The sequence below is a fragment of the Helobdella robusta genome, assembly GCF_000326865.2.
Source record: "Helobdella robusta unplaced genomic scaffold HELROscaffold_8, whole genome shotgun sequence".
NCBI classification, from domain to species: Eukaryota; Metazoa; Annelida; class Clitellata; order Rhynchobdellida; family Glossiphoniidae; genus Helobdella; species Helobdella robusta.
The window spans coordinates 2594283-2610406 of record NW_008705459.1 but is presented as its reverse complement, the minus strand read 5'-3'; the positions used below and the strand labels follow the sequence as shown (position 1 = coordinate 2610406).

Sequence of the window (16124 nt, the reverse complement as noted above, 5' to 3'; positions counted from 1 at the left end):
ATACAAATGTATTGCTATAAATAAATATATATATATGTACATATGTTTGTATATAAATATACTTACTTACACCCAGATACATATATGTGTGTATATGAATATGTAAATCGAATTTCAAAGAAACCTAGCTGTCTTCAATAGAAATAAAAACACGATGTATGTGTGTATTTAAAAATACCTAATATATATTATACTGTGTATGGGTATACATATATAACATACACCACACACACACACACAAATATATATATATATATATATATATATATATATATATATATATATATATATCATTGCACCGATATTTAAATGCCTTAAACAATTGAAAGATTATATTCTTACAATTTATCAGTACAATTTGAAGCCTATTTATTAAATTAATTGATATATGTCAAGACATAATTGTATATGTACATAAACGTGTGTGTGTGTGTGTTGTGTTTCTGTGTGTTTCTATTTAGTTTTAATTACTTTAAATGCACGTAACATTTATCTCAGTTTGCGTTCCTTTGAACCAATTTCTTCCGTTCGTTTCTTCCATTTTATTAGTCATAAATTAATGTTCTCTTGAATCAATATAACTTATATGACAAATATTATCAATAATAATATTAATAATAATAATATCAATAATAATTAATATAACAAAATAATTTGTACGATATGAATAGTAATATAAATAATAATAATTATTATTATTATGGAAAGAAGAGAAGAGGAAGAAGAAGAAGAAGACAGATAACGATAACGATAGCAATTGTATTACTATTATTATTGTTATTATTATTTTTATCATTATTTTTATTATTATTATTATTTTCCTAGCATGTGACAATGGCCTGATTTACGAAGAACAGAACTTCGTTTATTGAAATGCGGCATGACAAAAATATGAAGATGAAAAAGAAATTTTTTTCTAAACATTTTTTTTTTTCTAAAAAAAATTTAATTTCGATTCCAAAGGCTCATTTAATTGCTTTTTATATAGCTGCGAAATTTTCTGTAAATAAAATAATCACGAAATAATAATAACTCAGCGTAAAAATAATGGTGTAGTGGTTAAAGTGCCTGCTACTGATGTTGCAGTGTCCGTGTTCGTGTGCTAAATCCGCCAAACCTTGATTTGTTCGTTTTTGGTTGATACTTTAGAGGAATTTTAGCAAGAGAATAATGATGATAATAATAATAATAATAATATAAATTAATGAGTCAAACTTGGGAGAGTAGCGTTTATTTATGAATCATTTAAAAGTGTATATCGTTCACTCTACTTTCTTCCCCTCCATCAATCATCTATACTTTTATCCATTTTGGTTCGTTCGTTCGTTCGCTCATTCATTCTTTCGTTCGTTTGTTCATTCGAAATTTCATTCATTGGTTCATTGGTTAAAAACATTCCTCCAAAACAATGTTATACCGTTAATTTATATTTATCTGTATGAGTACGTGTGCTTGTGTATGTAACTTCACACACATACACACACACACACACACAAACTTATAATAGAAATTATATAACGTAAAGAGTAATCAACTATTTCCGCATTAAAGAAAGAACGATTTTCATCGAAATAATTAGAAATATGAAATGGTCTTCTACATGAGGGTTAGTTTACTTATAAAATCTTAATAGCAAATCCGTTATTGTAATGTAACAGACGGCACATGAACGTACCAGTCTAACTATCTATCTATATTTACGTATGAAGACGTATACACAACACATCCATACACACACGTACATCATACATTCATAAACACATACAATCAATACAAAAAATATACGTACATTCATACGCATACACGAATACACACACACATACATACACACACACACACATACATACATACACACACACACACACACATACATATATGCTGCACATACACACACGTTCAACCTAAACACTAAACACATTTCATACTGTAAAACAACACAGACACAATATAAACAACATAAAATCTCACTAGAATGAAAATTATTTGAATAAAGTAATGGATTGGATAAACTTTGGTATAAGAATAAATAACGAAAAAGGACACTAACCGTGAATAAATGTATGAATGAAGGAATGACTGAATGTATGAATGAAGGAATGAGTGATTGTCTGAATGAATGAGTGAGTGAGTTATGAAATCGAAAGTAAGTTCTCCTTGGATCCGCAAACAAGGGTGATCATAATGAAAATAATAATAAATAACCGCCATAAAAATTTTCACCGTCATTTTTATTCATTTGTTCTTATTTTTGTAGTGGCTATTATTGTTACTGAAGAACCTCGTAAGAAAAAGTAAAAATATTTTGTAAATCTATATAAACATATCAATACATACATGTCAATGCTGAAATGTGCACTTAAAATATTCACACGCACACACGCACAAAGTCACAAAAACACACACATGCTCTCAAACCAAAAAACGTACACACACATACATATACTCTCAAAAACTCATACACACACACACATACATTTTCCACACACGCTTACAGTTCACAGTGTAATGTAGTAAAACACACATTCACAGACAGATAAAAACACGTACACACACAGAGGCAGGCACACACATGCCACACAAACTCATTACCAAACTAATGAATGCATAATGTAATAATTCATAATACTGTTTAACATTTAGTAACGTTACTTGCAAGCAGGCAATCATAGGCAATATGTCATATGTCATACACTAAGGAATAAATTGGTATGCTTATACAGACACAAACACACACACACACGCAAACACACACACACAGATCTATATATAAATATATAAATGATGTATATATATATATATGTGTGTGTGTGAGTGTGTGTGTATATGTGTGTATGTGCATATTCTAATACCAAATATGTGTATATACAATATTTCTATATTGGATTGTTTATTAATGAGCTTTATTAACATCAAATTGTGTATTTATACACCTATATCTGGATATAATAGTTTATGCCTGTTATATTTACCTTAAAACTTTTAGTAAATTTATTCACCGTTTTCATTCTGTATGTGCTGGATTAACCATGCGTCATTATTAGTATGTGTGTGTGTGCGTGTGTGCGTATGTGTGTGCGTGCGTGTGTGTGTGTCTACGTACGTTATTGTTTTGTCGCTTTGTCTCAAACTGCCTGTGAAAGCACCCATCTAAGACCTAAGAATGACATGCATAATAAGTAAATGTATAAATAAATCATAAGTGATATATACGTAGGTATATAGAAGTATATAAAAATATGTATGCGTATGTCTTTATGTGTGTATGTAGGTGTGTGTGTGTGTGTGTATGTGTAGGTGAGTGTGTGTATGTGTGTATATATGTATGTGTGGATGTGTCTGTGTGTGAATGTGTATGTGCAGATGAGTATGTGTATGTAAGTGTTGGTGTGTATGTATGTGTGTATTGGTGAGTGTGTGTATGTGTGTGTGTATTGGTGTGTATGTATGTAAAAGAACAAAGCAAACAAAGAAGACTAAATGGAGCGCGATTTGGAGAATGCACTACTAGTTCATTTGAAAACCACTAAAACTTCATTCATTTTTAACATATCTTACTAAAATATTGTATATAAACATATATACAAATAAAGATATGTATGTATGTGTTTGTGTATATAAGTGTATGTATGTGTGTATGTGTATGTTTGTGTGTGTGTGTGTGTACGAGTAGCAGCGCTTACTTATTACTTAAGAAACATTGTAACCGTTTCAGAGAAAACCGAATGAGGAGTCTCTTAAGAGAGTCTGTTCATGCTCACTCATTCATCTATTCATTCATTCACTCACTCACTCATTCATTCATTCTTTTATTCGTTCATTCACTCGCTCATTCATTTGTTCATTCATTTACTTTTTTATTTGTCTATTCTCTCTTTCGTTCGTTCACTCAGTCACTTGTTAATACATCCACTTCTTCATTGTAATGCATTCACCCGCTCACTAATTCAATAGTTAATTCATTTATTTACTCATTCATTCATTCATTCATTTACTCATTCATTCATTCATTCATTTACTCATTCATTCATTCATTCATTCATTCATTCATTCATTCATTCATTCATTCATTCATTCATTCATTCATTCATTCATTCATTCATTCATTCATTCATTCATTCATTCATTCATTCATTCATTCATTCATTCATTCATTCATTCATTCATTCATTCATTCATTCATTCATTCATTCATTCATTCATTCATTCATTCATTCATTCATTCATTCATTCATTCATTCATTCATTCATTCATTCATTCATTCATTCATTCATTCATTCATTCATTCATTCATTCATTCATTCATTCATTCATTCATTCATTCATTCATTCATTCATTCATTCATTCATTCATTCACTCATTCATTCATTCATTTACTCATGCATTCATCTACATATCTGAAAATCCTTATTTTTTGTATAGTCAAAATGATAGAATGATATAACAACTTTTGATATAAAGCTTGAGTGTTTGTGCGTGCGTGCGTGTGTGTTTGTGCGTGTGTGTGTGCGTGTGTGTGTGTAAAAAATTTTTTCAAAATTTTTCATAATTTAAAAATATGTCAATCAAATTCAAACCTAAAAATTGTTAAAAATAAAACAAATTGATGTTATCATCAGCAGAACACTTCAAGCAAAAAACTATCACGATAACAACGACGCTGTAATATCAAAAATTCTTAAAATACGAATAGAATGAATAATAAAAATAATAATTAATAATAATTCTTAATATTATTTTAATTATTCTTATTATTAGTATTATATTATAAAAAGTAATTTTGTCATATTTTTTATAAAATTATTGGTTTTATTTGCTTCACTACCGACATAAAATTTATTCATTACTTTTTCTCGGTAAACAAAGCAAATCAAACTACCCCAACTCCTTGATTTTGACATACACGCACACACACACCGCACAAACACACACACAGAAAAAGAGAAAGAGAGGAGAGAGAGAGAGACATACTTACACACACACACAGAAATACACACACACACTTACATACTCACACAGATGCAAACACGCACGTACACACACATAGTTATTTTTAAGGCAAAATTGGTGGTTTAATATTTTCGCACATCTATTTTTTCCATATTTCACACCAACCATCAATACCATAATTACGATCCATCATTATTTGACAATTTAATTGAGAGGTTGGTGGTTTCAGAAATAATAATTACATCTGTAGTAGTAGTAACAGCAGCAGCAGCAGCAATAGTCGTTACTACTACTACTACTACAACAACTACTACTACCTACTACTACTACTGCTGCTGCTTTTGTTGAAGATAGCGTAGAAGTGTTTATAGTAGTAGTAGTAGTATAGCTGGAGTGAATATTACGTACATTACTAATATTACTAATTACTACTAATAGTAGTAATAGATGTAGTAGTAGTAGTAGTAGTAACAGTAGTAGTAGTAGTAGTAGCAGTAGTAGTTGTAGTAGAACCGCATTCACATTATCTCATTATCCTATCAATAAATGGTATTCAACGTTTATCTGTAAATACTTAGTAACTTATCAATATCGACCACTGATAGGATTAATGATAGTATGTTTAAAGAGAAAGAAAAAGTAAGGAAGAGAGAGAAAGAGAGAGGGAGAGAGAGAGGGAGAGAGAGAGAAAGGAACGTGGGCCAGGGAGAAATAAAGAAAGAGAAAAGGAGAAAGAGTGAGAGTTTACATGAATATTTATCATCATCATTGTTTTAAAATGATTGCGGGGGGAGCATTTTTTTATCTAAATCATTTATTACGAAAGTCATCGGGAATAGTTTTTCAACACAATTATCTTTTTTATTACAAAAGTTATTTATAAGTTACTAACTACTGATTCTAAATAGTTATGATTCTAATTAGTTCTAAATGATTGTTCACCGTATTAGCTTATTTAAATACCTCTCTCTCTCTCTTTCTCTCTTTCTTTCTTTTTTTCTAACACTTTTTCTATCTCTGTGTGTGTGTATGTGTGTGTGTGTGTGTGTGTGTGTGTGTGTATGTGTGTATGTTGTGCATACATATAATGTGTATGAGCGTTTCTCTGAGCAAGTTTGTGTGCGTGACGTGTGTTGTGTTTGTGTATGTATGTATGTGTGTGTGTTTTTGAGTTTTTGTGTATCTGCCTGTGTCTGTCTGTGGTGTGTATGCGCGTGTGCGTGCGTTTTGTACAGACACGCATCGTCACAAATATTGATGAAATTCGAATTCCGCTGAAACGACCTCTAAATAACGTTATAAGAAATAATAAAATTTTTGTTTGCCATTCATAAAATAATAATAACAACAATAATAATAACAACAATAATAATAACAACAATAATAATAACAATAATAATAATAACCACAATAACAATAATAATATAAATAATAATGTATATATATAAATGATATGTATATGTATATAATATATAATGCATATTGTATATAATATAATAATGTAAATAATGTATATAATATATAAATAATTATGATAATAATAACAATAACGTCTGCGAATAATTTTATACAAAAAAATTAATAAGAAATTTGCATGATTAAGAAACATATTATAACTATTGACTATTTATTTACTGTTAATAATAGCAAAAGTAAAAATAATTCAACAGAACCAATCTAATAACATTAAGGTAAAATAATGTAACGCACATCACATGCAGTCACGCACACTCACACACACACACACACGCACGCACGCACACGCACACACACACACACACACTCAGATGGGCCATTGAGAACGTTAGTTAGAAATTACTGAGAAATATGCTTCAGCAACAATTTATATCTTTGTTTGTTTGGCGTTTATACACGCACACTCACACACACATGATTATATATATATATATATATATATATATATATATATATATATATATATATATATATATATATATATATACTTCAACTCATATATATACACATACACACATACAGACATACATACGTTAGCTGCCAACAAAAGCAAATTTGGTTCGGTGAAATTTGTCCGCCCAAACAAATGTACATAATACACTGTGTGGAGGTCACGAGGCACTCGCGCACGTGCTATCGTCATGTCAGTATGCTCTAGACAGGAAGGCCACGGTCGGTATACATGGCGCCACAACAAAGTTTTGAAAAGCAGTCTAAAAGCGGTTTGTGTCTCTTGCAATGACGCCAAATCTCAGTGTGCGGGAAACCTGAAGGTGAATTTCCTAAGAAAAGGACAAAGCAGTGACCGAGTGAAAGATGGTATCTTAAAAATCGCCGACGATTGTATTGTGTACGCTGATTTGGAAGAAAGATGCAATTTTCCAACGTACATCAAAGAAAGAGGCATGAGGCCTTGACATTGCGGTGGCATCTGAGGATACGAATCCAGTTATCGTTATTGAACTGACTGTGTCGTACGAGGAAAACATGCTCTGTAGCCACGATTTTAAAACTGCAAAGTACGAACTGCTGATTAAAGATTTAAACAAGAAAGAATACAAAACCAGGTTTTACGCTGTTGATGCTGGTGCAAGAGGAACAGTGGGAGCGTCGTTGTAAACACTTTTCAAAGAGTTCACTAATGATTCACGCGTTCTGAGTTGAAGATAAAATTAAAAAAACTGTTAACTATTAGTTAATCAATCCAGTTAATTGATTAATTAGTTAATTGATTTAATTTTATTGTCCATGATACAGGAATCTAATTTTTACCAGATTTAAATTTGACGTTACATTGTGGTTCTTATCGTTGCAAGTTATCGCGAATTGAAAAAAGTTATGAAGCGTGATTCATTAATTCATTGCATAACGGTTTAAATAACTAAGCTTGCGTGTAATAGATGTTTCTGTATGTATGTATGTATGTATTTGTGTGTGTGTATGTGTGTGTGTGTGCGTGCGTGTGTATGTATGTGTGTATGTGTATTCTATTGTCAGTGGTGTGTGTTAAGAAAGATATTTTATTGCGATTATACATAAGTGATTTGGTTTTTTGTTAATTGGAAATGTTTTTGAAAACCTTTCCAAATAACTTTTTTGTTGATTTTTCAGAATTTTTAAACTTGATTCTCCGAAACTTTTGATGAATTTTTAACATGAACAATAAAAATTTTTATTCAGCTGTGAATTTTTGTCTTGCAAATAATTTGAATGACTGAGCAAGTACAAGGAGGAGCTAAGACTTTAATTAATTATAACCTTCAAAGAAAATACTGAAGCACAAACAAACGAATGAAAGAACGAGTTGATGAAAATGAAAAAAAGAAGAACAAATTATAAAAAATAGCGAGAAAAAGATAAAGAAAGAAAAAGAGGAGAGAGAGAGAGATAAAAGAAGGAAAGATAAAGAGAAATGGATAAAAAAGAGATAAATAAAAAAATTATCTTGAGAGAGAGAGATAAAAGAAGGAAAAATAAAGAGAAATGGATGAAAAAGAGATAAATAAAAAAATATCTTGCTTGAGTATCGGTGTGTAGGCTAGACATCTATGAACATAGTATTAATTGATTAATTTTTTGACAATAGTCATTGCAACAACAACAAAACATGAACAACACTAACAAGACAACGACAACCCTCTTAGCCAGATCGAACGCAAAAACTAAATACAAACCACAACAACCCAGCACATTATGGCATCACATTTTACACTAGACAACAATAACGACAAAAAAGCAACAACAGATTCAACTGTAATGACAAACTAAAACACAAGAATACAAACATTACAGAAGAGAAACTAACATTAATAACAACAATCATCATTAACAACAACAAATAACATTTACAACAACAACAGCAAAAACATCAATGAACCGATATGTTTTTAATGATCACACATTGCTTTTTTGCCTCTACGGTGAGAAAGCAATTTCTTTTAACTCGCATAACATTGCAAGTGTCAGTCAGTTAGGTAGTGGGCTTAGTAATTCTTGAATTTTTTTCTATTTTATTATCACCATCGTTGGATTATTCATCCGCATCGTCATCATTTATGTAAATGACACAACATTGTATAGAAAGCGAGAAAAAGTTAGAGAGGAGAAAGAGAGGAGAGAGTAGTTTACGTCATCGTCGTCGTCATTATCAATTCGCCATCATCAGTTCGTCATCACTAAAATGACAAACTAAATCTGCTTCATCCTCTTCCTACATTCCTACACCCCCCCTCCCCCCCCCACACACACACACAGATACAGACATACAAACTTTGTATCCAGAGGAATGCATACATAGATTTGAAAAATCATTTACTTACAAAAAAAGCATACATTTATCGTACATGTATATATACATATATATAAAATTATTACGGTTAAAATATACGTATGTGTGTTGCTAAGTGTGTATGTGTGTGTGTGTGCATGTACGTGTGTATGCATGAGTGTATGTGTATGTATGTAATGTAATGCGCTGTTGATGTTATTTAATCTGAAATAAACAAGTGTTTCAGAGAAAATGCATTAGCTTGCCGTTCAATTGCTTATGATTGTTTATCTACTATCGACTATTTGTTCTTCTTCTTCTTATTATTATTCTCTTTATTATTATTATTATTATTGTTGTTGTTGCTTTTTATGTTTTTGTCCTTGTCGTTGTTGTTGTTGTTGGTGGTGGTGGTGGTGATGTGATCGTCGCTGGTGTTGTTGATCTTTTTGAGAATTTAATATTTTTTGTTTGTTTTCAAATAATATTTATTATTGTTATGGTTTTCTGTTGTTGTTTTTAATATTAATATCATTGCTGTTGTTGTTTGTTGTTGTTGTTGTTTTTATCAATTTTGTTGAGGTTTGAAAAATATAATAATAAGCTATAAATATCTTACATGAAGTACATATTTTGGACTTTATCTAGGTGACATTCTTCTGAGTAGAAGCGCTCTAGATATAAGTAGAACCTAAGTTAACTTGTAAACTTTTATTTTTATTATTAATTTTATTATTATTATATTAATATCAATATTATTACTATTATCAGTCTTTGAAATAACAAAATAAATCAAGAAAGGTAGACAAGCATTTATACCGCTTAATCTGCTTTTTTACGCACATACATTTACGCACTTACCGTACGAACATTTCATTTACATATCTATTTCAGGGTTTAGAGACTACCATAAATACAATTTATTTATAAAAATCACTGTATTATTAATTTCAATGTTTACATTTAAGTTAGAAGTTTTGGTAATACAAGTAGTGACAGTTATATAGCAGAAGTAGTGGCATAGTAAGTAGCTCTAGCAGTATTGGTACTGCTGTAGTGAAAGGAGTAGCTGTTGTTGTTGTTGTGATGGTAATAATAGTACCATATGTGGCACAAATATTAATAATAATTTAGTATAAGTCGCAGTAATTGTAAGTAGTAATAACAGTAGCTGCTGTAGCTTTAGCAGCACTAGTATTAATAGTAATAGTAGTCATCCTAAAGTATATAAAAGTATTAAAAAGTTTTTTTAACATTTATTAATAAAAGCCAAATATGCGGGTAAGGAAGTTTTGGATATTCATCAGAAAGCATGTGATGTTGACGCTCATTTAAAATGTTTAATACATTCAGACTGTTATTATTTTTAATTCGGATTAATGTGTGTTTGTGTGCATGTGTGCGTGCGTGTATGTGTGTGTGCGTGCGTGCGTGCGTAAGAGTCCGTGGCAAATTTTTAAGTGCAAAAAATTATGTAGATGGCTGGTTCTTCTTAGAAGATGGTAGATGATGGCGTGTAATTGCGTTGTTTTCTGTTATAATCATTTGCTTTGTAACTGCTAATAACATAAATAATAATAATAATGATGATAATAATTGTGATAATAATAATAATCATAATATAATCATAACAATAATAAGAGTAGAATTGTTATCATCAGAGTTCAATGACACTGCGATAACAATTATAACATCAAATACAGTATCAACAACAATCTTTGCAGAACCAGCATCACAACAATAACAACATTTTGTTGTTGTTGTTGTTTTTGTTGTTGTTGTTAACAACAACAATAACATTGACACATTATTAGTAATGACATTAACAAAAATAAAATTAATAACAACAACAACAACAGTATTAATAGCAAATAACAAAAGTTAATTTTCAAACATGTAAACCAGTTAGCCCTCCCAAATGTCATTTACTTATCTGAAGGTTATCTTTGTAAATAAACATGCATGACACACCCAACATCAACATTAACATCAACATTGTTACATAACTCTGCAACAATGGAAACTCTTTTATTTCAACCAAAGTCGTTGAGAATGAAAGAAAGAAGTAATTACAAAAAAAAATTAATAATGTTCAATAAAAAATAACCACAATGCTCATTGTCTAGGACAAGTGCAAAACGGTAATATGTATATTCAAATAGGTTATGATGTGTTCCTATCGCAATAAATGGCATAATAATAATAATAATAATAATAATAATAATAATAATAATAATAATAATAATAATAATAATAATAGGAACATCATTTAATTTTCATCACAAATCACACGTTAAAAAGAATTGTTAATGAATTAAAATTTAATAAAAGTAAAATTGTTTTAAAATTAAGAATTAAAATATTCTACGAAGCTCGACATTCTAAAGAAGAATGCGTAAAACAAGAAAGGATTAGTTCTAAATGATGCATTCAATTAGTAGTAGTAATAATAATAATAATAATAATAATAATAATAATGATGATGATGATGATGATGATGATGAATAATAATTTCCCCAACCGTAAAGGACCCAACACTTTCAGGTGACTAGCGTGTAGGTGGGAGATGAACGAAACGAAACGAAACGAATTTTTATTTGCTTCTCAAAATTAATCTAAAAAAAGAGAAAAAAAAAATTCTCTCCCCTTTATATCAATAAGAAGAAGACAGGATGACCACAGTAGAGTTCTTTTCAGAAACTCATCGAGTGTGACCACCTTGACATAATTTTTAAAATGTTATAAGTTTTCAACAGAATTTAAACGTAATTTCAAAAACAAAAAATTTATGTTTCAAACTTAAGTAAATATTCTTTTAACTTTTTTTTAAATTGTTTAACGAAATAAATTCAAAATTAAATCCACTGTTTAAAATTTCGTTCCAGATTCTCGGTCCCTTGCAATACACGTGAGAGAACAAAATATTCGTTTTCGATTTGTTAGAGACAAGATTATTTTGTTGCCGACATTGTTGTTTCATCCTGAAATAACTGTTAAATAAATCAGGTAATCGATTGGTTAACTGTTTATAAACAAAAATCATCAGAAAGTAAATGCTGAGTTTCGAGAAATTCAAGTTTCGCGTGCTGTTGAACAATGGTTGACTGTGTTCAAATCGTTTGGATCTCGTTATCAATCTAACTGCTCTTTTGATTAATATTTCTATTGGTAAGGTTGATGTGTGGTACGATGAAGCCCATACAATGTTGCAGTAGTTTATTAACGGAATGCACAGGGAATTATACAGAAGATTCAAACAGTTTTTTGGCAAAAATGATTTTACTCTGTTTATCATTCCTATTGACTTTGAAAGTTTGGATGATACTTGTTTTATGTGATGTTTGAAGGAGAGTTTCTGATCGAGCAGCATGCCTAGAAGTTTTAAACATTTTGTTTCAACAATTGTGTTGTTACCTAGGATGATTTTATACGGCTCCTTGTAATTTAGATATTGTACGGGTCCAAAAACCATCATTTGGCTTTTTGAACTGTTTATTAAAAGTTTATTGGCTTCGAACCAAGAGATTATGTTTTTTAACTCTCTGTTTGTTTCCTCAGTAAGTTCTTTCATTGATCTGCCGCTGCTAAAAACATTCGTGTCATCAGCATAAATTACGTAGTCAAAAAACGCTGATGCAGCTGGAAGATCGTTTATGTACAATATAAATAACAAAGGACCTAGGATGCTTCCTTGAGGCACACCGTTGTTGTTTCCGAGCAGACTGGAAATTCCATCGTTCACATAGACAAATTGTTTTCTTTCTGTTAAGTAGCTACGAAACCAATGCAGTGATGTATTTCTAAAACCGTACTTTTCCAACTTGTTGAGCATGATGTCGTGGTTGATGCAATCAAATGCTTTCGACAGATCTAAGCACGTTCCAATGACAAATCTTTTACATTCAGTATTGATGCCAATCTTGCGAACTAGTTCTACGATTGCTAATTCTGTAGAAAATTTCTCTCTGAAACCAAATTGGGAATTTGACAAAATATTATTTTTTTGCAAAAAACTGGTCATTCGTCGGTGCATTAGTTTTTCAAGTATTTTTGAAAATGCTGGCAAGAGTGATATAGGGCGAAAATTTGATAAATCTGTTTTTCCTTTAATTTTTTCAATAGGAATTACCTTGGCGATTTTGAGACAGCTTGGAAATTTGTCCTTTTCAAAAGATAGATTTATCAAATATTCTAGAACAAACACAGTAGAATGAATCGTAGAGACGACAATTTTTGTTGGTATGTCATCGTAGCCACTTGATGTTTTTTGTTTCAAAGATTTTGTTGTTGCAATGATCTCATCAGCCGTTGCGTATCTACAAAAAAACGAGTTGGAAACAAATGTCTTGAAGTAATTCTTCCAGTGAGAATTCCGTGGAATGAGCTTCAGTAAATTCGGTGCTAATTCAACAAAATAGTTATTTAAAGCATTTGCTGGGTCAGGTATTTCAATTTCTTCATTTGTTAATTTTTGTATACGATCGGGTTTTACGTCTTTTCCGTTTTTTAACTCGTTCAGAGCAGTCCACGTTTTTTTTGCTATCTCCTCTATATTTTTCAAAAAGATGATGATAATAATTTTTTTTAAAGATTTATTTAGTTTATTACAAGTTATTTTAAGGCTTTTGAATTTATTTAAATTATTATTATTAGGAATCAAAAGAAACTTTTTGTAACTTTTATTTCTTTTTGTGATGAGATTTTTTAACTCAGAAGAGACCCAAGGTTTGTTTTTTATTGTTTTTATAATAGTATTTCGATTGGTAACTTGACAGCATTCACGAAAACATTCCTGGAAAATAGTTATAAAAGTTTGGAATGCCTCTTCAATATTTGCACTCTCATATACGACTTGCCAGTTCACCTGACTGAGACGTTGATTTATATTGTTGATTCTGTTTGTTGAATAAAAAAATTTTACTGATGGAGCATTTCTTTTTTCAGGAAACATAAACATTTTTTTTGAAAGATTGATTGATGAAAAAACTGGCTGGTGGTCGGAAAGACAGTGAGAAATAACGCCGGAAACCAAGATGCTTTCAGGAATGTTTGTGAAGATGTTGTCAATAATAGATTGTCGATTACATTCTACTCTTGTCGGAAGTGTTATTGTTTGTTGTAAACTGTAGCTGTTCATAAGTTGCAAAAAATTGAACTTATTGTTGTTGTTGTTACTTTCTGACAGGTCAATGTTGAAATCACCTGCAACTATTATTAATTTGTTTTCATGATTTGCAACCAGCAAAATATCATCTAAACATTCGATGAACGAATTGACATCATAAGTTGGTGGTCGGTATGTCACAATGATTAAAACATTTTTTGTGATAGGTCTGTTTATTATTTCTAGAACGAGAAATTCGAATTCATTTTTTATACTTGTTATGTCGTCTCGGATTTTGTAATCTAAATTGTTTTTTATGTAAAAGCCGACTCCTCCACCGTGTTTTATTCTTCGGTGCTTACCTTTAAAGACATATCCGTTAATGTTAATCAAATTTTCGTTGCTGTCATTGAGCCAACTTTCAGAAATTGCGAGAACATCAATCTCAAAATTCAATTCTCGCAAGAAATCATAAATGTCATCAGATTTGTTCAACAAACTTCTTACGTTTATATGTATAATATTGAATAAATTTTGATTAAATTGATTTTTAATTATTTTCATTTCAGAGTTAAATTCATTTACATCATAAGTCTTACATATGTTGGCATTATTTTGCTGAGAGTTTTCATCATTAATAAAAATTTTGCAATGCTTACTTGGATTAACATTTATTGACAAAATTGAATCAAACATCGTTGTTAGAAACAACTTTTTCACTGATTTTTGGGTTGAATTGCCATTCACGGACGATTATATGTTGTGGTATTACGTCCGGATCTTTCATTTTGACAACATCAGATTTTTCGACACAAACTCTGAACATTGTTGATGATTCATCAATTTTATTTTCTTTGCCTTTGTTTTCAGCTTCTGTTTTGTTAAAAATTGGAAAACAAGATATCACTCTAATTCCATTTTCTGTTAAATATTCGGCTACATCGTTTCGATGGCATTTCTTAACATTACTCATCATGAAAAAACTTTTTTTAACAATGATTTTCTCTGCTTTTAATTTGCATTCATTATTTACTTTATTTCCAATTATTTTTGATTTTGTTTTTTTGGCAACTTCTGAGTATTTTAGGGGTTGAACACTATCGGAATCTTGAGTTTCATATAATATTCCTGGAAACTTATTTAGTCGTTTACGTTTTTCCACTAAAGTAAATGGTTGCATACTTTTATCGGTTGGGGTATCGAGATCATCAGCCCAATTTTCAGTTTTTACAACTTTATCATTGACGTTATGGGATTTCGCTTTTTGAGTTACATTTTCATTGTTGATATTGTTCGGCGCTTTGGTATTTACTTTATTTTTTGCCGCAAAATTTTCTTCAGGTTGTGACAACAATGGCTGCAACGGATTCTATTATTTGCATTTGTTGTTTATTTAACGCGTCGCTAATATCTTTTCTAATTTTTTCAAAATTTATTTTCAAAAAGTTGTCTAATTTAGGAATTTTTGCCATATTCATACTAACAAAAATAGGGCATTTTTCTAGCATGTCGTTTGCATTCAAAATCATTTTCAAACAATCATTTTCTAACATATTTGAATTATTTATAAGAAAATACAAAAGTTCATTAACAACGTAAGAACGAGCCACCATTTTATTACATGCACACATTCATTGATGTGGTTAGTTATTCATGGTCCTTTCTTTTTGACTTTATAAGGATAGATCGATTGCTGTTATTAATTATGCATAATTATTATTAATTATTCATTGTTATTATTGTGTTGTTTTTGTTGTTGTGGTTGTTATTGTTTTTGTTGTTGTTATAATGATTATTTCTTGACTATTTAGCCTTTCATTTCAGCTGG

General features: G+C 30.3%; 1 protein-coding gene across 1 annotated transcript; it reads right to left on the bottom strand.

The window, feature by feature from the left end:
• Nucleotides 1-14984: 14984 nt before the first annotated feature.
• Nucleotides 14985-15909, bottom strand: HELRODRAFT_165575 (hypothetical protein; the record flags this gene model as incomplete). The annotated part of the gene is made up of 2 exons (XM_009032121.1): nt 14985-15653; nt 15781-15909. 2 exons carry the CDS (start codon nt 15907-15909, stop codon nt 14985-14987), a joined length of 798 nt encoding a protein of 265 aa, XP_009030369.1.
• Between the last annotated feature and the right edge of the window lie 215 nt (nt 15910-16124).